General features: G+C 45.7%; 4 protein-coding genes across 4 annotated transcripts; all 4 read left to right on the top strand.

Moving 5' to 3' along the window:
* The first annotated feature begins 396 nt into the window (after positions 1 to 396).
* Positions 397 to 1605, top strand: LOC103985071 (zinc transporter 8-like). Its single transcript, XM_009402684.2, has 3 exons — positions 397 to 978; positions 1056 to 1205; positions 1300 to 1605. The coding sequence occupies exons 1-3, from the start codon at positions 397 to 399 to the stop codon at positions 1603 to 1605; spliced, it is 1038 nt and encodes a 345-aa protein (XP_009400959.2).
* A 4575-nt stretch (positions 1606 to 6180) lies between these two features.
* Positions 6181 to 7442, top strand: LOC103985072 (GDSL esterase/lipase At2g31550-like). The gene is made up of 3 exons (XM_018826241.2): positions 6181 to 6804; positions 6875 to 7136; positions 7243 to 7442. Exons 1-3 carry the CDS (start codon positions 6181 to 6183, stop codon positions 7440 to 7442), a joined length of 1086 nt encoding a protein of 361 aa, XP_018681786.2.
* A 206-nt stretch (positions 7443 to 7648) lies between these two features.
* On the top strand, positions 7649 to 8691 carry LOC103984929 (PRA1 family protein B4). The gene has a single exon (XM_009402509.3). The coding sequence runs from the start codon at positions 7812 to 7814 to the stop codon at positions 8478 to 8480; it is 669 nt and encodes a 222-aa protein (XP_009400784.1). The 5' UTR covers positions 7649 to 7811; the 3' UTR covers positions 8481 to 8691.
* Positions 8692 to 13586: 4895 nt separating this feature from the next.
* LOC135612441 (probably inactive leucine-rich repeat receptor-like protein kinase IMK2) lies at positions 13587 to 16623 on the top strand. The gene is made up of 2 exons (XM_065108748.1): positions 13587 to 15717; positions 15807 to 16623. The coding sequence occupies exons 1-2, from the start codon at positions 13749 to 13751 to the stop codon at positions 16442 to 16444; spliced, it is 2607 nt and encodes an 868-aa protein (XP_064964820.1). The 5' UTR covers positions 13587 to 13748; the 3' UTR covers positions 16445 to 16623.
* Positions 16624 to 20342: the final 3719 nt, after the last annotated feature.

A 20342-nucleotide genomic window follows, 5' to 3' on the forward strand; every position in this document is an offset into this window, starting at 1 on the left:
GATGGCATCGGGGAGCGGTGGTCTCAATCTACACCCCACTAAAGACACTTGCTATTATGATTTTGACCTACCATCCTTACGAACTCCTGTTTGTCCTCCTCTATTTTGTTCCGTCATCCGTAACCGTGATGGGAATATGCTCGATGTTAAAAATGTAGCTGAAATGAGTCGATGCATGAAGTTCCTTCGTCTTGGCCTCTCGTCGTGGGTTATCCAAACCGACATAGTCGTGGTTGTGATCGTCGTGTTTTTTTGATGCCGCTCCCTGCTCTCTCTCTCTCTCTCTCGGAGTCAAAAAGGAAATCAAGGAGACTCAGAAGCCTTCCTCACCTCGCCTTCTTCTTTGTGTGAAGGCATCTCCTCCTCCCTCACGATCCGGAAGCATTGGTTTGGAAGATGAGAGGCGCTTGGCGGTTCCTCTTTCTGGTTCTTCTTCGACTCCTTCCTCTCCATGTTCATGGCGATGGCGAAGGTGACTGCTCCACCGACGACGAAGGCCGCGACAAGAAGAAGGCCCTTCCGCTCAAGATCGCAGCGATAGTTTCCATCCTGGTTTGTGGTGGCATCGGGGTGGGTGTTCCCGTGCTTGGCATGTGGATACAGTCGCTTCGTCCGGAGAAGGACATCTTCTTCGTCATCAAAGCTTTTGCCGCCGGAGTCATTCTGGCCACCGGCTTCATCCACATATTGCCGGATGCGTTCGAGACCCTGTCTTCCTCATGTCTGGCCGCGAGTCCTTGGCAGGACTTTCCGTTCGCGGGGTTCTGCGCGATGGTCGGCGCTATCGGGACGCTGATGGTGGACACCCTCGCCACCGGATACTTCAGCCGATTAAACGGTGACAGATTGCGGCCGACTTCATTGAGCGAAGCCACGAATGGCGATGTGGAGGCAACTCACGGTCACACCCATGGTGCCGCTGTGATGCAGCCGGAGGATTCTTCGGCCCAGCTCATCCGACATCGTGTTGTTTCTCGGGTAAGGAACCGATGCTTCACCTTGTGCCTTCACAAACCTTGTCGATGTACCGCGAATTAACGAGAACCGCGAGCTAGGTTTTGGAGCTCGGGATCGTGGTGCATTCTGTGATCATCGGGATCTCTTTGGGGGCATCGGAGTCTCCATCCACCATACGACCGCTGGTAGCTGCTCTCAGTTTCCATCAGTTCTTCGAAGGCATGGGTCTCGGAGGCTGTATCGTTCAGGTACGCTTATTTTGCTGCATGAATAGCTGCTTCTTCTTCTTCTTCTTCCTCCTCCTTGGAAATATTACTCTTCTGGAGTTCCTTCTCGTTGCAGGCAAGGTTCGAGTTCAAGGCAATGGTGACAATGGGGCTCTTCTTTTCGCTCACGACTCCGGTTGGGATCGCCATCGGCACTGGGATATCATCCGTGTACAACGAGAACAGCCCTACTGCATTGATCGTTCAAGGACTTCTGGACTCTGTCGCCGCGGGGATCTTGATATACATGGCATTGGTTGACCTGCTGGCTGCAGATTTCATGCACCCGAGGGTACAGAGCAAACCGAAGCTACAGTTTGCGTTGAATGTTTCTCTGCTCGCAGGCTCAGGCTTGATGGCTCTCCTTGCCAAGTGGGCTTAAATGTCATGTAATAGTTCTGGTTTGCCAATGGTTGTGCTTAGTTAATTACCAAGAATACATATTAGTTTCCGTAACTCGATGACTTCACCCATGCCAATGGACGTGTGACTTTTGTCGTATTACCAATCACATGCATTACCATCTTTCTATTATTTCTATCATGGTATCAGAGTCGTTTGCCTAGAGCAAGTTCTCTTCTCGCTGCCGACTCATCACCGTTGCTTCTCCTCCTCCGGCGTCTCTAACGTTGTGCTCACTAGTACTGCCTCACCTTTCTTCCTTGCTGTAGCTACCTCCTACCTCTTTCTCCTCTGTTGCAGCTTTCTCCTCTACTATAGTAGTATCACTGCAACATTACTTTACTCCTACCTCTTCTGCTACAGCTTCCTCCTCTGTTGCAGTTTTCTCCTTTGCTATAGCAGCATCACTGCAACATTACTGTAGATTTCTCCTCTACCGTCGTCGTAATCGCAACCGTCACCGTCGCAGTTATGGCCGTCGCAGCTACCGCCATCGCAATCGCAACCGCCGCTGCCATCGCAGCCGTAGCCATCGCCGTCGCAGCCGCAGCAACAACAACAGCAGCAACGATCTGCTCTTGCCCTACTCACAAAGCGTCTCGTTCGTAAACCATACCATTCCTTACATCGATCTCCTCCCTCCTAATCCTATAAATATGAGTAGAACATGTTAATGTATTCAAGTTACTTCACCCTTCTTCAATAAAGCTTCTTTAATAATTATTATTATCTTCTATTCTTTCTATTATTCTTATCTTCTATTATTTCTATCGACGTGCACCATGTTTACCGCTCGAGAGGAATAGGAGATAGCCAATGCAGAGTGGGAACAGAGACTCCCGACGCAATCGATTGGAGCACCACCCATAATCTGAGCACGTGGCACCGCTCGTCGAGGATCTCGACGTGCTTGCGGTTGGTCACCCCAGGCAGGCCCGATACGAGATGGACGTCGCCGTCGATCACGTGGCAGCTCTTTACGAATTACTTGTATGCCTGCAGCCGGTCGAAACGCCGCACCACCGACCGCACGGTGGTCACGCGCGCTCACGGACGGCGCACCTCCCCTGAGGCTGTTCCTGGAGCGGGTCTGCGACCGATGTGATGGTGCGGAGGGAAGGATGGAGTGCGGCATGGCAGGTGGGTTTGGCTTGGAGGGCTCATGGAACATGCATGATTGCTCCCATTGCCATTGAGCTTCCTTCTCTTGTATCAATCAGGAATCTTGACACACTCGTTTGTTGCAATAATTAAAATTAATGGACTTATAGAAACTACATGATCCTGAGTTATTACTCCTCTTATAGATCATCGCTACAAAATCTACACTAATTTTAGCAAGATCACAGCTGATTTGAAAGTATAGCGTATGTACGATGAAGTGTGAAGACTAAATATTTAATGCTAAGATGAGAGCCACAGAGGATCCACGAAATCACAGGCTACATATCCAGCAGGAGGAAGTGAAATCTGTAGGTCATAAGCATCAATCCATTCATGTCCTTTAAAGCAGCCCTACTGGTCAAGAACTCAAAAGCCCATGAAGCTGCAGGCTCAGCGTCATCACATCGGTGGCCACAGACACAGGCACAGTGATGTGATGTACAGCTGCTACAATAACCTGGTGACACTGCTCTCCAAAGTTAGGTTAGGATGGAGCTCGTAAACTTTGGCAGGGATAGGGTGTCAGCTTTAGTGCGCAGGAAGAAGGGAGAGCCGAGAGCGGACGAAAGGGAGTGTCCTTTAGCCATTTAAGAGAGCCCTCGGAACCGGTGACGGGGAGCGACGAGGAGGAGGAGGGTAGGAGAAAGACGTTGAGGCACTCCAAGTTCCGAGGGCGGAGTGGTGGTGCTTCTGCACCAGTTAAACCTAGGTTTCCTCTGTAACTAAGACTGCCCTAATCCTCATTCAAGTGCCATTCGACGTTCGGTCAAGCTCCTACCGGTGAATCCTGACATGTATATACCTCAAGCATCTGAAGAAATGCCCAGAGCCGATGGCCACTGCGCTGCTGCACAGTCCAAGAACTACTTCACATGAAGGAAACAGTGAAAAGGAAAGCTACACTACCGCCAGAGATTAAGTCTGCAACCTGTGGAAATGATTGGTGGAGCTTTATTTTCCCACCAACTCACCTAATGCCTGCACAGGCCATTAAATTCGGCATATAAAGGCTGGAGAAGCTGAGTTCCTTTCTAACAAAGCTATGCCACCCACCCGAGTACATATCCAACTATAAATTCACCCCAGTAGCCCCAAGGTTTCCCCATCCCTCTCTCTCTGTCTCTCTCTCTCTCTCTCTCTCTCTCTCTCGCTCTCGGTGGGTTGACGAGGCAAAAGTAAGGAAGAATCTGTAAAGCTCAGGAGGGATAGCGCCATGGACGATGAGGAACATGAATTCTGAAACCATTTGGTGGTTCTGCTTTCGAGTCTAATGCGCTATCTATCCTGAGTTCTATAGGTTCTTCGTACTACTACTACTCTAGGAGGAGTTTGATGCGTGGGGAATGCGTAGTATCATCCTCTCTTATTCTCATCCACTTCCGCATATTATTCTACGCTTTCCATTTGCCACCAGCAGTTGGTTTCTTCTCACACCAAAACTAGTAGCTACGTCACCATTCTCACTACAAAGCTTCCCAAGCTGCTTGTTTCCTTCTCAACATATGGTAAGGTACACCTTCATACCAGTTCAAGGTACGTAACAGGATGTGAATTGCGTTCTCCTTCAACCCTTCTCTTTCTCTCTCTCTATGCTTTATTCATCGAGTAGCCAAGCATTTCCGTAGACCTGGTTCCGTGTTTTAGCAGATATCCTCGGAAAGGGAAGTGCAATTGACCTCTGATCCCACAGCTCTAAAGGAAACGTTAGATGCAAACATACACCCAGAAGACGAGGCTGAGCAGCGTATGATGCGTCCAAGCAGAAAACTAAGGGCAAGGTGCGGACATAATTCAACCGAGTACGATCGCACAAGTCACGAGATACGGAGGTGGAAATTAATAGCAGCAGAGAAAATGGCAGCCGCCTGAGCGAATACAGAGACGGCCGTATAATCTCCTGCCACTGCGAATGCGGCAGCATGTCATATGCATTAACGAGCTGCCACCCTTTCACCGTCACCGCATGCGTCGAATATGTTAATATTCTGTCAATATCGCACTGTCACAAAACAAAAACCTAGAAATTGTTCGTGACGAGTGTGGTAAAAATATAAGATTTACCAGCGTCGGGTACGGACGGCTCTCACCGCATGCAAATCATGAGATGCCGACGACTCCTCTTTCCAAACACAGTGATAGTGTTCCCTTTTCATTTAATCCGAGTCGAAAAATATTTGGGGAACGTTCTTCTTCTCTATTACGTTTATCATTCATGAATCCAACACGAAATGGGAACGATGACGAAGAAAGCAGTTCTTGCTTCGAGATATTGACTTTCCCGAATCAAAAAGCTATCAGTGCGATTCGTCGTCCACCGCACCTCTCGGATGAGACGAAGCAAGCAATCCTTATAGCTCCCTACTTGGAAACCATTTATGAGCTTTGGCGCATGCTTTCCTCTCTTATTCCACGGATATGCATGCAAGCTGGACTAATGAATCTACATAAAGGTTTTGCGTGAAGGACGAATCAATCTATTGTGATAGGAATTCGGGATATGGAGGAATTAATGGAAAGAATAAATCAAAGTTGCATAAAATAAATCGATCCAATTTTCTAATATAATGATAGATTATTTAAATATCCTTAACATTATTTTTATATTAAATATAAATAAATAAATATAAAAAAAAATTAATTTTTTAAATTATTCATTTAAGAGGGCATTTATGTTAATAAAATTGGGATTGACGTGACAAATAAATTAAAATCAACTCGGTTTAACATAATTATCATAATGTTTATGTTTCTAATATTAGTTGATATTTTTAAATATTTTTTAAAATATTTTTTTAATTAAATATGCGATCCGATTAGTTGATCCGAGTTTTATCGAATGGATCGTTTCCGATTCGATTTTCATGACATAGAAGAAAAATAAACATAATTTAATTAAGGTACTATTGGTCCAATGGAAAACATTGACTTTTACTCCTGAATTTAATTGACAAGTGAAATTAATTCCACACAAAATTGGAGCCACAAGGAATAAGATTTCCTTAATTTGTTATATTTGGAACATTATCCCATCATTTACTTAATAGGATTCAGTTGGTGTCATGGAACAGTTGTTTGCTTCCTTTCCTTGTAGGAATAAGATTTCCTTTCCTTGCACACAATGTTCTTAACCTAATTATCAGATGGTTAATCGATACCCTTTCGACTCAACCGATGATCAATGGAAACCCTCTTCCGTGCTCTAATAAAGGAAAACGGAGTTGTCATTTTCCATTAAATCAACCTTGATATGGTGTCTTCATGGCGGATCCGAATGAGATATGGATTAACAGGTGAATAAACGATCAATTAATCCTCCCCTCTTCAACCTTATCCACACTACCGAGTATATAACCTCGCATGCATGCACCCAAGCTTTGGTCCGGTGACAAGCATGGCACGCATCCTCCTTCACTTGCTCCTCTTCTTCTCCTCCCTCTTCTTCGACTTCACCGCCTCCGCTGACAACGGCACCCGTGCACCCGACTTCTCCGCCGTCCTGTACTTCGGTGACTCCACGCTAGACACCGGAAACAATGGCTACATCCTCACGTTGGTCAGGGGCAACCATCCCCCTTACGGCCGGGACTTCCCGGGAAGCGTTGCGACAGGGAGGCTCTCCAATGGCCTGCTTGTGCCCGACCTTCTTTGCTCCGAGCTCGAGATCAAGCAGCTGTCGCCGCCGTTCATGGACCCGAATCTCTCGGACGACGACATCCGCACGGGCGTCAACTTCGCGTCGGCCGGGTCGGGGTTCGACGACGCGACCTCGGCTCTCCTGAACACGATCCCCATATCGAGGCAATTGGAAATGTTCGAGGAGTACCTCGCCAGGCTCAAAGCTGTTGCTGGGGAGGAGGACGCGAAAAGAATCGTAAGCGACGCTTTGTTCCTCGTCAGTGCGGGAACCAATGACTTCCTGTTGAACTACTATGACCTGCCCACCACCACCAGGACTGCGATGACCATAGATGAGTACCAGGATTTCCTGCTCCAAAACCTCCACAAGTTTCTCAAGGTAATCGATGCTTTCCATCGCAAGCACTTCGTAGTCGATTCCTTGTTCATTTGCTGTTTCATGCATGCAGGGTAGCTATGATCTCGGAGGCCGTAGGTTCATAGTCGCTGGCCTTCCTCCGATCGGGTGCTTACCGCTCCAAATGACGCTAAGCGTGGTTCATTCTGTCGTCCGGACGTGCGTCGATGAGCAGAACTCAGACGCGCGGCACTACAATTCCAAGCTCAAGCACCTTCTGCTCAAGACCCAGCAATCTCTTCCCGGGAGCAAGTTTGTCTACCTCGACTTGTATGACTTCTTGATGGAGGTCCTCAACAATGCAGCCAAGCATGGTAAGCCGACCTGCATCACTTCTCCCTCTCGATCAAACAGAACGACCAGCTTGGAGTTCGAGTAACTCTACCTAACGCTGTCGAAATGTGCTCTGGTTCGATTCAGGTTTCCATGAAACCAAGAGAGGATGTTGCGGGACGGGGCTGTTCGAAGTAGGTCCTCTTTGCAATCGGTTGAACCCAGCTTGCCCGGACGCGTCGAGATTTGTGTTCTATGATGCCATCCATCCGTCGCAGAGATTTTATGAGTTGATCACCGACTACGTTGTGGAGGACATCATTCCACATTTGCGACGACGAGTGTGATTAACGAGCCTGTCATCGAGTCCATTCATCTTTGACCCGTTTCGCTCTATAACAAACGTTTCCATTGTGATACGTGTGGGCAACGTCTGTAGTTATGGCGCTTTTGTGCAACACAAGTCCACTTAGTTCGTGTGTAGCTCTCGCTGACATTAGTTTATTTATGATGCTCCTCGGAGCAGAGTACCCACGCGAACCGCCGACCGCACTCTTCTTGCGTTTATATCGAAGTGACGCTTTACCCCACGACTAGAGCGCTTCCGAGATCTACAAGTAGTTCACCGGAAGGCCTCCCGCGAAGTGAAGCTTTACCCCACGACTAGAGCGCTTCCGAGATCTACAAGTAGTTCACCGGAAGTTCTCCCGCCGGAGATGATGTCTTCCGCCCCCTCCCTGCCTCCCCTCCCCATCTCAAACCCCCCTGCCGCCTCCGCCGCCCCCGTCGCCCCCTCCTCCGCCGCCCCCGTCGCCACTCCCGCCTTCCGCCTCTTCCTCTCCCGCCTCTCGGACTCCGTCGGCCGCTCCCTCTCCAACCGCCGCCCCTGGTCGGAGCTCGCCGATCGATCTGCCTTCTCCCGTCCGGATTCCCTCTCCGACGCCTCCTACCGCCTCCGCAAGAACCTCACCTACTTCCGCGTCAACTACGCCGCTGTCGTCGCCGCCGTCCTCGCCATCTCCCTCATCACCAACCCCTTCTCTCTCGTCGTTCTCCTCGCCCTCCTCGCCGCCTGGTGTCTCCTCTACCTATTCCGCCCCTCAGATCCGCCGCTCGTCATCCTTGGCCGGACCTTCTCGGATCGCGAGACCCTCGGCAGTCTTGTCCTCATCACCGTTTTCGTAGTCTTCCTCACCTCCGTCGGGTCGCTTCTGATCTCAGCCCTGGTCGCCGGTGCTGCCATCGTCGGCGCCCATGGGGCTTTCCGGGTGCCGGAAGATCTTTTCCTCGATGAACAGGAAACGGGCGCTGCCAGCAGTCTCTTATCCTTTCTTGGAGGAGCCGCCTCGGCTGGACCTGCCGTCGTCGCCGCTGCCCGTGTCTGATCTACCGATCTACAGCTCTCAACTGCGCCGAGGTTCTTGATTTCTTGTTATCTTGTTCTTCCTCCCTCTTGTTTGTATGAAACAAAAGTATATTCCATTGATATGTTCCACGGTTTCTTTCAGCAATGTCTTTTGTTCTATATACAGACATCGGACTAAATGTTCTTGTTACTTTATGTGGTTATCGATGCATACAGTATGTTACACCTTAGATCTATGGAAGAATTGTATGATCTAATCTCTTCGGTATGCCTTGGGTGTCATAATTAGATCTGGATCTCCTTATTTCATCTTGACATTCTGTTTTTTAGGTATGAGATCGATCTGACTACTATGTTTTGTAGGGGGTGTCAAGAGTTCTCAGATCTGAAAGAAATTAATGTACATTTCAGAATCTAGTAAGCAGATTCTGCCTTGTAGAGTTCATTTTGGTGCAATTATGTTTTGGTTGTCTTCAGATGCTAGATAGTAGAGAGTTGGTATATCAGATCTATTGCTGGAGAAGTTCTTTGTTGCTTCTGTATTGAGTTTCACAAATTCTTTTTTATCTTTGTGCGGATGGATGTTAATTGTTGACAAATTTAGAAATCAATAATACATTTAGAATAACCTTTTATTTATGTTGTTCTACTGGATAAGGGGAAGCTGCTATAATTTGTGAATATCTTAAATGATATTACACTGAATTTTCGCCAGTTGATTAGACAGTAAAAATTCTAGGAGATCACTGCTTAGGCATTTAGTTCAGTTTTAGTCTTAGTCTTGTTTTGATAAGAGACCCTACATGGTTATTCAATAAGGAGGCACCGGAGGTTGGTTCTTTATGCATAGTTCTCTAGTGAGGAGGCGATAGAGGCTTTTCCGTAAGTGTTTATTCAATAATACTCTCGTGCCCTACTTAAGATCTTTTGAGCTAGCATCTCTAAATTAGTCCTTTTAAGTCTCCTCTTACTGAGATGAAAATGTTGAGGTAGACACGTGAAGTTACTGGAAAAGATAAGAACAGAAATATTCTTGTTTGTGAATAATTAGTATCATGAATCACCTTAAGATGATGTGAACATGTTATAGGAGGAATTTTTGATGTTTTGGCTGGACAAGATGGGACAACTAGTATTTGTGGTGAAAGGAAAGAGGAAAGAATCTAAGACTTCTCTGGGAATTATTGATGTATACTAGGAATTAGTATTAGTGGTGAAAGGAAAGAGGAAAGAGACTCAAGACTTATCTAGGAATTATATTAAAAAATTGAATGGTATTGATTTAACTAAGATGAAAAGAGAGTTAAGAAGACTTATTTTGGAATTATTGATTTAACTAAAAATACAGAACTCAGTAGTGGAAAAAGAGTCCATGTAGTACTGTCAATCTCAAATAGTTGGGACATTAGTTCTTTTATTGTTGTTCTACCTACGGTGTGTGCACATGCTTGTGATTTTTTTGTAACTGAAGTAGTTTCTCTATATCCCTATGTATCTGGGACTAATTATATGGATGCATCTCCATTATCGAAATACTTCTTTTCTCTCTTTTTTTTTCGTTCAATTCAAGTTCTTATAATAACACTTTTATGCATCACCATAACATAATGCATACATCTACACCTGACAGGAGAGATAGCTACATGGTTTGGTCAAATAAATTTCAGTTTATCTTCTTTGTTAATGCTTTGTTGCTTTTTTCTTCCATTCATGAGGAAATCCGGTTGAGACATCAGACTTTGTGATTAGCTGCATAGTTTGTCTCTGCTGTTTTGCTCCATTGGGCATTATCAGGTTGAAGCATTATTTACATGACTTTCACAAAAAGAGATCCTACCAACTAGGTCTGTGGAGTTTGGATTCTTGTATTATCATGTTAACTTTAAATCTCATTTTGACGTGACCATGTAAACCTATGGATGACATCTTTTAAATCTTTTTGGGAAGTCAGATACTATTGAAATAAGGATAAATCATGTATTTTCCTTCGTTGGTTACAGATATCCTGATTGGATAGATGGAACTTTTGTACCCATATCGTGCTATTGCAAATTACAAGAATTTGTAGGGGGTACAATCTAAGGATTGAAATTTTATACCGTATCGAAGTTTCGAGATTCGTTCGAGTACGGTATTAAATATCGAACGGTATATATATATATATATATATAGTAAAAAAAAAGGTAACGTCGTCTTTTTTTATTAATAATAATAATAATAATAATAATAATAATAATAATAATAATAATAATAATAATAATAATAATAATAAAAGATGACATCACCTCATCTCTGCTTGTGTGAAGAGAAAGTGGGGAGAAGAAACTGTTTCCTTCTCCTCGCGCAAAAAAGAGAGACGAGGCGACGTCGTTGCCTCATTTCTTTTGCCTGCTTGGGGAGAAGCAATGCCACCTTGACGACGCTTGGTTTCTTCTCCCTGCGACATCGTCGAGGATTCTTCTCCCTGCACGGATGAGAAGTCGTCGACGACGCCAAGGCCTTGTCACCTCAAACAAGGAGGGAGAACGGCGTCGGATGTCCAGGTTCTCTTCTTCTCCCTCTTCTTTCTTCTCCCTTGGCTAATACCACCGGATAGCAGGTGATAATGAGGCGGAAACAACTCCAATCGACGGTAGCGGGTGGTCTGCGTACCGGTCTGTTGGCGGACCAATACATATCGTTCGATATGGACAGTATTATTTGAAATTAAAAACCTTGGTACAATCCATTAACTACTGCAAAATTCCTACTATGTTCTGTAATTATGTCATTGCTACTTAATTCCTACTATCTCATATAACTATATGCCATCTTATTCTATAATCTTAAACACGATTGCTCTGTAAAATGTGGTTTCGTTTAGTTACATGAATGTTAACATGTTGAACTTCTTTTTTCCTTTTAAATTTAGCATGACTGGGTAAATTACAAGAATTACTTCATTAAGGATATTTTTATTACGACTAAAACTAAGTGACTTTGCTTGGGAACACTAGGGTAACATGAAATTTTAGGGAAAGAATTTCATATTATCTGTCATGTAAAAGTCCTTGGTAAGTTTTCATACTTTCTGTGTTCAGTCACAAGTGCTCTGTGCATCAAGATTCTTAGGTTGGTTGAATCTCCTGCTAGGAAAGCTTTATGAAGGTGTTAATTGACCTCAACTTCTCATTAGTGCCATTTATAAGTAGATGAGGTTGTCACTTAGTTGCTAGAGGTTGTTGGTGTCTCTGCTGCTAATTATTTCGTTGCCCTTCCAACGGAAAATTACTTTATAAGAAAATCATCAAGCAGCCTTTTCTTTTGGTGCTTCTTTGTTGAGTGTACGTGTAGCGCATGTTTGCACAGGTATTAATTGTTAGTCATCTTATTAACGCAATTTGTGGTTAAAAAGTATGTCTATTAACCCAAGTCAACTATCGCAATGCTTCTTTTTCAGTGTATGTTAGGGTTTGTGTTTCACATGCGGTCTTCTTTGATTAACTTCATCAAAAGCTCACTTACTAACTTTCAACCAATTCTCTTAATACTGTTCTTTTTGAGTGTCCATTAGGGCATGTTCTCATATGTACTAATTGATCCCATTTGTGGTTAGAAGTTTTGCCTATTCAACTGGAGCCAACTCTTCTGTTGGAGTTGTCGGTAAGGGTGTTTCCACAGGTATTAATTGACATAAACTTCATATTTGTAGGGCCATTTGTGATTCCATCAACTGCAGCCAACTTTAGCTTCTAGCGTAGGTATCAGACATACAAGAGTTTGACAAATCTGTATGTTTCACATCATTCCAACGTGAGTTAGGAAGGATATTAGAGAGATGGTATTCTTGGATTTGAAGAACATTCCCTGTCAAGTTTTTTCTTTGGCTGGCATTTTGATGATGTGCAAGTACTTTTATGGTCAACTTTATACTGCTTGAATTTTCAAATGAAAGCCGAACTTAGTTCACCAAGTAATTTACATATTTCAATTAGTTTTCTCATGGATTTGGAACTGTAGGGTATGGTTACGTACTGTCTTTTGGTTTATTATATCTGTAAGAAATGGAGGGAGGGCCCCCAGTGAATAGAACTGGGGTAGGTTCATTCCCAATGTTGCTACATGTCCACATGATGACATCGTGCAGCGGTGGTATCAATGTTTGCTACACCCACTATAGACACTTGCTATTATGATTTTGGCCTACCATCCTTACGATCTCCTGTTTGTCCTCCTCTATTTTGTTCCGTCTTCCGTAACCCTGATGGGAATATGCTCGTTGTTTAAAATGTAGCTGAAATTTGTCGATGCATCTTCCTTCGTCTTGGCCTCTCGTCGTGGGTTATCCAAACCAACGTTGTCGTGGTTGTGAACGTCGTGTTTTTGATGCCGCTCCCTGGTCTCTCTCTCTCTCTCTCTCTCTCTCTCTCGGAGTCAAAAAGGAAATCAAGGAGACTTAGCAATATTGGGTGGGTGGAGAAGGGGGGGAATGTGCAGCGAGTGCTGTGAGTGCGGGCGGAGGCAAAATTTATGGCGCTTCCACTACTGTTGTGTCAGGTCTAATGGTTCCACCAGTACCGTCCCGCAGGTCTACTATGGAGTCATTTGTTGATGCTACTTACCGTTGTTGGTGATCCATCCATCGACAACTATTCTCTAGTTTAATTGAATATGCAGCGGGTGCATCTGACGGTGGTGTTTGGGCATTAGATGGCAGGAGGAGTAAATATGTCTTGGTAGTACACTTAGGAAAATAAAAACACCGAAATGCAGAATCAAGAGATATGTCATCATATCTTCCACATCAAAGTGAAGACGGGAGATGGATGGATCCATTCATCCTCGTACATCATCGAAGCTGCGTCTCCCAAGCTATCTCCACGGTCACATCTCCCTCCTGTCTTCCTCCAATGTGCGATGGATGCCATCGACGAGGGAGACCGCACCGACCCGCTGCGTGGACCCGTTCAAACAATGTAGCCGTTATGACCGAGTGGGAGCGTCACTCGGTGTCGCTATAGCCCCTTCTAACCTCGTCCCACAAACCCTACTGCCCGACGCCGCCCCTCATCATCACTACACTTGGCTACACGAAAGAGAGGGAAAAAAAAAAGAGAGAGAGAGAGAGAGAGGAACAGGAGGCAGACTAGCCGTTAGAATAAGGATATAGCCTTCTTCCCTGATTCCCTCATCCCAAACAAAACAAACATCTCAACCAAGGAGATCAGCGGACTTCCGACCTTCTCATCCTCATCGCTACTCATCCCTCCTCTTCTTCTTTCTCCTATTGTCTCCTTCCCAAGTTAGCATGCGAATGAAGAGGCGGCTGGAACAATGCCAAAACCCAAGGGAAGGGAACATGGAGAGACGGAAGCAGCGTAGCTCCAAGGCAGCTCCGTATCAGCACTCCGCCACCAGGAGCAGGCTTCGCCACTTTCAGCTCGACCGGATTTCGATGCTGTTTCACCTCCACATTGCCCTCTCCTTGCTGCTGGCTCTCCCCAGCCGGGCCTCCATCGAGTCCTGGGACGGAATCATCATCAGCCAGGCCGACTACCAAGGCCTCCAGGCCTTCAAGCACGCCTTGGATGACCCCCGGGGCCGCCTCCGCAGCTGGAATGACACCGGCCTCGATGCCTGCTCCGGCGCCTGGTTGGGGATCAAGTGCGTCATGGGGAAGGTCATCGCCATCCAGCTCCCCTGGAGGGGACTTGGCGGCCACATCTCCGAGAAGATCGGCCAGCTCTCCGCCTTACGAAAGCTGAGCCTCCACGACAACTCCATCGGCGGCCAGATCCCTTCGGCCATCGGTTTCTTGCCCGACCTCAGAGGCCTCTACCTCTTCAACAACCGCTTCTCCGGCGCCATTCCTCCGTCCATCGGCAACTGCGTCGTGCTCCAGACCGTCGATCTCAGCAACAACTCGCTCACCGGGAGCATTCCTTCTTCCATTGCCAACTCCACCAAGCTGTACAGGCTGAACCTCAGCTTCAACAATCTCTCAGGTGCCCTCCCCGTGAACATTACTCGCTCCGCCTCGCTCACCTTCCTCTCACTTCAACATAACCATCTCTCTGGTCCCGTCCCTGACACTTGGGGTGCGACCAACGGCGGCAGCCAAGTCTATCAGCTGCAGACCCTGTATCTTGATTACAACTCCATCAGTGGGAATCTCCCCATCTCCCTCAGCAGGCTACGGATGCTCACAGAGATTACAGTCAGTAACAATCGACTTAGCGGAAGCATACCGGAAGACATCGGCACACTGCCGATGCTTCAAATCTTGGATCTTTCTCACAACAATATAGGAGGAAGCTTTCCTGCTACTCTGTGCAACCTGTCGTCGCTGGTCCGATTAAATCTCGAGGGGAACCACATCGACAACCAGATACCGGACGCCATCGACGGGCTTAAGAACCTATCGGTGCTGTCACTGAAGCGGAACCTGGTAGGCGGTGTGATACCGGCGACACTTGGAAACATCACTAATCTGTCGCAGTTGGACCTGTCGGAGAACAACCTCACCGGAAAGATCCCTGCCTCCTTGACGCACCTTACTGCTCTGACCTCGTTCAATGTATCGAACAACAATTTATCAGGCCAAGTGCCTCTTCTCCTCGCCCAGAAGTTTAACTCGAGCTCTTTCAGAGGAAACATTCAGCTCTGTGGTTACAGCAGTTCAGTCCCTTGTCCTTCTTCTCCTGCTCCAAATCTTCCTCCACCATCCAACCCTGCAGGGCAACCTCACGCTAAGCTGAGCACAAGGGCGATCATTCTCATAGTCGCAGGGGCAGTCCTCGCTGTGCTGCTACTGCTCTGCTGTGTTCTGCTGTGGTGCGTGATCAGGAAAAGAAGGTCCTCGGGCAAGAAAACCGATGGCGATGCAGCTGCCACCGGAAGAGCCGAAAAGCCCGGGGCTGCTTCGGGAGCTGAGGTGGAGTCCGGCGGGGAGGCCGGGGGGAAGCTGGTCCACTTCGAGGGCCAGCTGGCGTTCACTGCGGACGATCTGCTGTGCGCGACGGCGGAGATATTGGGAAAGAGCACTTACGGGACCGCGTACAAGGCCACCTTGGAGGATGGGAACCAAGTTGCAGTAAAGAGACTGCGAGAGAAGATTACCAAGAGCCAGAAGGAGTTCGAGGCGGAGGTTAGTGAGCTTGGGAAGGTTCGGCATCAGAATCTCTTGTCTCTGCGAGCCTATTACTTAGGCCCCAAAGGGGAGAAGCTTCTCGTCTTCGACTTCATGCCTAAGGGAAGCCTTGCAGCTTTTCTACATGGTAAGCTCAACATAGTTTCTTCTTCATCACCTTTACTATGAGAACAAAGGTGGTATATTGATACGATACTCTCTGTTTCGCTAACGCAGCTCGGGGACCTGAGATATCGATAGATTGGCCTACGAGGATGAAGATAGCCAAGGGCATAACCGGGGGCCTCCTCTACCTTCACGGCGACCTAAACATGATCCACGGCAACCTGACAAGCAGCAACGTCCTCCTCGATGAGAGCGCTAACGCCAAGATCTCCGATTTCGGGCTCTCGCGCCTGATGACCAACGCTGCTAGCTCAACTGTGATCGCCACATCCGGTGTGCTCGGATACCGAGCTCCGGAGCTGTCGAAGCTCAAGAAGGCCAACACGAAGACCGACGTCTACAGCCTCGGAGTCATCATGCTCGAGCTCCTGACAGGTAAGTCACCAGGGGAGGTGATGAACGGCATGGACCTGCCACGTTGGGTGGCCTCGACCGTGAAAGAGGAGTGGACGAACGAGGTGTTCGACCTGGAACTGATGAGAGACGCGGAGGGGACGACGACAGGGGACGAACTGCTCAACGCCTTGAAGCTGGCCCTGCACTGCGTCGATCCGTCACCGGCGGCCCGGCCGGAGGTCCAGCAAGTCCTACAGCAGCTGGAGGAGATCAAACCGGATGCTGCTGCGGGCGCTACCGGCTCCGGCGACGACGGTGGCTCCGCTACTGCAGCATCAACTAGCATAGATTAGCCGAGAATCTATATGAATTCATTACATTAATTCGTTGCAGCTTTATGTCACAATAACGTTAGTCGAATTATGTATATACATGTCGGCTTTGGTTATCGTTGGTCTCAGTCATTCTTCTCCTGCCAATTATGCTGCTCTATGGCATGTACTCGGTGTGTTAGTATGAGGTCTTGAGAAAGAACATGTAGTATCTCATTTCATCTAAACTCACAAGAAGCCGATTTCAAATCTTTTGCCTTTGATAAGGAATATACTATCAGCTATGGTCATCCATACATAGTTGTCATGTAGAGTCTGTGACGGAGGAGAAGGATCTAGGTCACTTTTCATCTGTGCACATGGACAAAAGTTCAAAGCAGGTCCAAGACTGGTAGTTCGGGATTGTACTCTCTCTTGTGGCCCACGTAGATAAAAGACCAAGATAGGACTATTAGGGCAGTTAGAGGCTGTCTCCCCATATAATATTTTATGAAATATTTTGATCTTTTGTGATTAAGTATAAAACTGGATTTCAACATGATAATGAGAGGGTTTACTTTTTTTTTACTACTCGAATTTGCACTCATATAACTCGGGTTATCAACTTGGGTGTCGGAGGGACTAGGTCAGGAAACTTCTCTCGATCTTGATCTTCATGCAAGAAGTATCTCGAGAGCTCAACGTTTCCACTTTGAAGGCACATCGGATAACCTTGCATATAAGGGTCCGGACCATATCAGGTTGACATAGACATCAATGATATTTTCTTTCATCATTTTGACGCTAGATGGAGGGCCTAGTATCATAGGAATGTGCGTCTGCCAACCCTCTCAACAAGTGCTTGAGCGAGGAGGCTTTGTCCTCTGACTTATAATACTTTCACTCAAAAGGACAGTAACCATCCTTTTCTGCATGTGGATGCATCTACCTCGGCACAACGCCGATGTGATACTGGCATCTATTCAATGACTTGAGCCTCTCGTCCTCAAGGATGATCCCAAGCCACCTACTCGTCCCTACTGAGGTGTTCTTAAACTTCACCAAGTAAGTGTAGACACTAACGAGCATGATACAAGCTATTACTCCACTTTTGCCCCAACTCAACTACAATCAATAGCTTAACCACCATTGGCACTAGCACCCATCAAGGTTCCCCCACCCAATGTGACATCCCAAGAGCGTTCGAGGCTTATCAAACTATCGACCGAGGAGGCACTTTGCTCCCCAATCGTGGAATTCAATAGACCACACCACCACTCTATCTTGCCTAAATTCAAGACCCAATCGATAAGTTCGACGGATGATTCCTTGCGAATCCAACTACGATAAATGGACTGATGCTTGAAGGAGATCAAATAAAAATTTTGACAATCCAAAGGGGAAGCGCTGGTTGACCCCACCTCGGGTTGGTCCCCATTCATCCAAAAAAATCCAAAGGAACTAATCTCTGCAAACTTTTGCCTCACGTTGTTGGAGGCATTCGATGGCAGTACCAACCTGATAGAGCACATTATTGCTTTCTGTGCTCAAATGTTATTGTATGGTACTTCAGATGCTCTGATGTGTCATATCTTCTCGACCATGTTAAGAGGTTCAACATGAGAATGATATACCCATCTGAAGCCACTCTCTATTAGTTTTTTTTTGCTTGGCTAATAAAGTAGTTCGAGCTTCACTTCCTAGGGAATGTGCACTCGAGGCCATCGGTGACAATGCTTCTAGGACTTCGACAAGGGGAGGAGGAAACACTCTCAAACTTCATCACTCGGTTCACCAATGAAATTCGAGGAGTGGAAAGTACTCATTCATCTTTCATAATATAATTTTTCATGATGGGACTCAAGCCCTCTCGTCTTTTCTGGTCGTTGATAGAGAGACCACTAGCAATGGTGCCAAAGGTACTTCAGAGAATCAATTAATATATTACCGTCGAGGCAATGGTCTTGGGTAAGCATGACAAGTTATGCAAAGGTCGAGACAGGAGCAACTGTAATTTGCTCCAACCTTGAGGGCACCACAGCGAAGGAGAAACGAACAACCTAAGTTGCCTCGCCTGAGATCTGAGCTGACCCTTCTGAATATGACTAAAACTAATTTTTTTTATAAATAAAAGAGAAAGGGCTATTAAAAGACCCTCAACCAATGAAGAACTTATTGTCATAAAGAGACATATCCAAATACTACTACTTCCATCGAGATTATAATCATGACATGGAGGATTATCGTGACTTAAAAGAGCATATTAAAAAACTTATATGTTAGGGACACCTTGGGTGGTTCATCCGAAGCCACCGAGAACTTTCACCCCGATCTCAAGGGGCCAATGGAGAGATAGATTGACATCATTATTGATAGACCCATATTAGGAGGAGATAGCTTCTCGAATCACAAAGCGTATGCCAAAGCTACTATTAAAAAGTGCCCAAAGACAGGGGACAATGCGAAGATAACCTTCAAGGAGAAGAAAGGAGATAACTTTGACCCGAACTATGACAATGCCTTGGTAAACTCTATGAGGATGATCAACACTCGAGTGAAGAGGATCATGATCAATACAAGTAGCTCTGCTAATATCTTCTACTTTGATACTTTCTAAAAACTTGGCCTCTCGACTAATGACCTCACCCCTATGACTTCTTTACTGATGGGATTCATTGGTAACTCGATCTCGGCTCTTAGGATTGTGAACCTGTATGTTACATTTGGGGATGAGTGACATCCTCCAAAATGGTGTTAACCAAATTCATAGTAATCGATATCCCCTCGACATATAATGCAATCATAGTTCAGCCCACATTGAACAAACTAAGGGTGGTGTTGACATACCATACGGTAATGAAGTTTTCAATAAGGACTGGTATTGAAGTGTTGAAAAGTAATCTGAGGGAGTCACGCCAATGCTACATTACGGCGGTCTCCCTACCAAATAAAACCAAACTCGAGACACCATCTATGGACCCTTGAGATTTTGCTAAGTCCCCCTTGTATCCAGAGCCAGTGAAATTACTGATTGAAGCACCCCTAGACAAAGCTTGTCCCGATCAAGTTATCAAGGTAGGGACAACATTGTCAGAGGAGAAACTAATACAATTCATCAATTTGCTTAGGGGGAACGTCAAGGTGTTCGTGTGATCACCAAGAGACATACCAAGAATCGACCTAAACGTAGTTCAACATTACTTAAACATTTCTCTTGAGACATGACCAGTGAAATAAAAGCCTCACAAGTTTACTCTTGACCATCAGTAAACAATTAGTGATGAAGTAGATAAGCTATTAGGAGTAAAGTTTATTGTCGATGTGTAATATCGCCAATGCTCGTCAATGTTATACTTATTAAAAAGTCTAATAGAAATAGGAGGATGTATATTGATTATAATCTCAACAAAGTATGTTTGAAGGATAGCTATCGTTTTCCTTGTATTTATTAATTGGTTGATACTATCTTGGGTCACCAGCTCCTCACCTTTATAGATGCATTCTTAGGATATAACCAAATAAGGATGACACCAAAGGATCGAGAACATACTTCTTTTATTATCAATCGAGGCATGTATTGCTACCGCGTCTTACCATTTAGATTGAAAAATATAGGAGCCAAGTAGCAAATAATAGTGAAAAGATGTTCAATTACCAAATTGAGAGAAATGTTGAAGTGTATATAGATGACATTATAATCAAAAGCATAACGACCGACTTGCATTTAGTAGACTTAAAGTTTTAATGAAATTCAATATACATCTCAATTCAACCAAATACGTTTTACCAGTGAAAGTTCATTGGATTTATTATGTATAAGAGAGGAATAGACGTAAATCCTGAGAATGTATAAGTCTTACAGATACGCCCATCTCCTAAAAGATTTTTTAATATATTTTTTAAAATATAAAATTATTAAAATTATCTATTGCAGGAAGAG

The sequence above is a fragment of the Musa acuminata genome, chromosome BXJ2-5 (assembly GCF_036884655.1).
Source record: "Musa acuminata AAA Group cultivar baxijiao chromosome BXJ2-5, Cavendish_Baxijiao_AAA, whole genome shotgun sequence".
Lineage (NCBI taxonomy): Eukaryota > Viridiplantae > Streptophyta > Magnoliopsida > Zingiberales > Musaceae > Musa > Musa acuminata.

Coding starts and splice junctions, on each gene's coding strand:
- LOC103985071 (XM_009402684.2), top strand. CDS start 397: ATGAGAGGCGCTTGGCGGTTCCTCTTTCTGGTTCTTCTTCGACTCCTT. Junction 979..1,055: donor GACATCGTGTTGTTTCTCGG/GTAAGGAACCGA, acceptor ACCGCGAGCTAG/GTTTTGGAGCTCGGGATCGT. Junction 1,206..1,299: donor TCGGAGGCTGTATCGTTCAG/GTACGCTTATTT, acceptor TTCTCGTTGCAG/GCAAGGTTCGAGTTCAAGGC.
- LOC103985072 (XM_018826241.2), top strand. CDS start 6,181: ATGGCACGCATCCTCCTTCACTTGCTCCTCTTCTTCTCCTCCCTCTTC. Junction 6,805..6,874: donor ACCTCCACAAGTTTCTCAAG/GTAATCGATGCT, acceptor TCATGCATGCAG/GGTAGCTATGATCTCGGAGG. Junction 7,137..7,242: donor CAACAATGCAGCCAAGCATG/GTAAGCCGACCT, acceptor GGTTCGATTCAG/GTTTCCATGAAACCAAGAGA.
- LOC103984929 (XM_009402509.3), top strand. CDS start 7,812: ATGATGTCTTCCGCCCCCTCCCTGCCTCCCCTCCCCATCTCAAACCCC.
- LOC135612441 (XM_065108748.1), top strand. CDS start 13,749: ATGCGAATGAAGAGGCGGCTGGAACAATGCCAAAACCCAAGGGAAGGG. Junction 15,718..15,806: donor CCTTGCAGCTTTTCTACATG/GTAAGCTCAACA, acceptor TCGCTAACGCAG/CTCGGGGACCTGAGATATCG.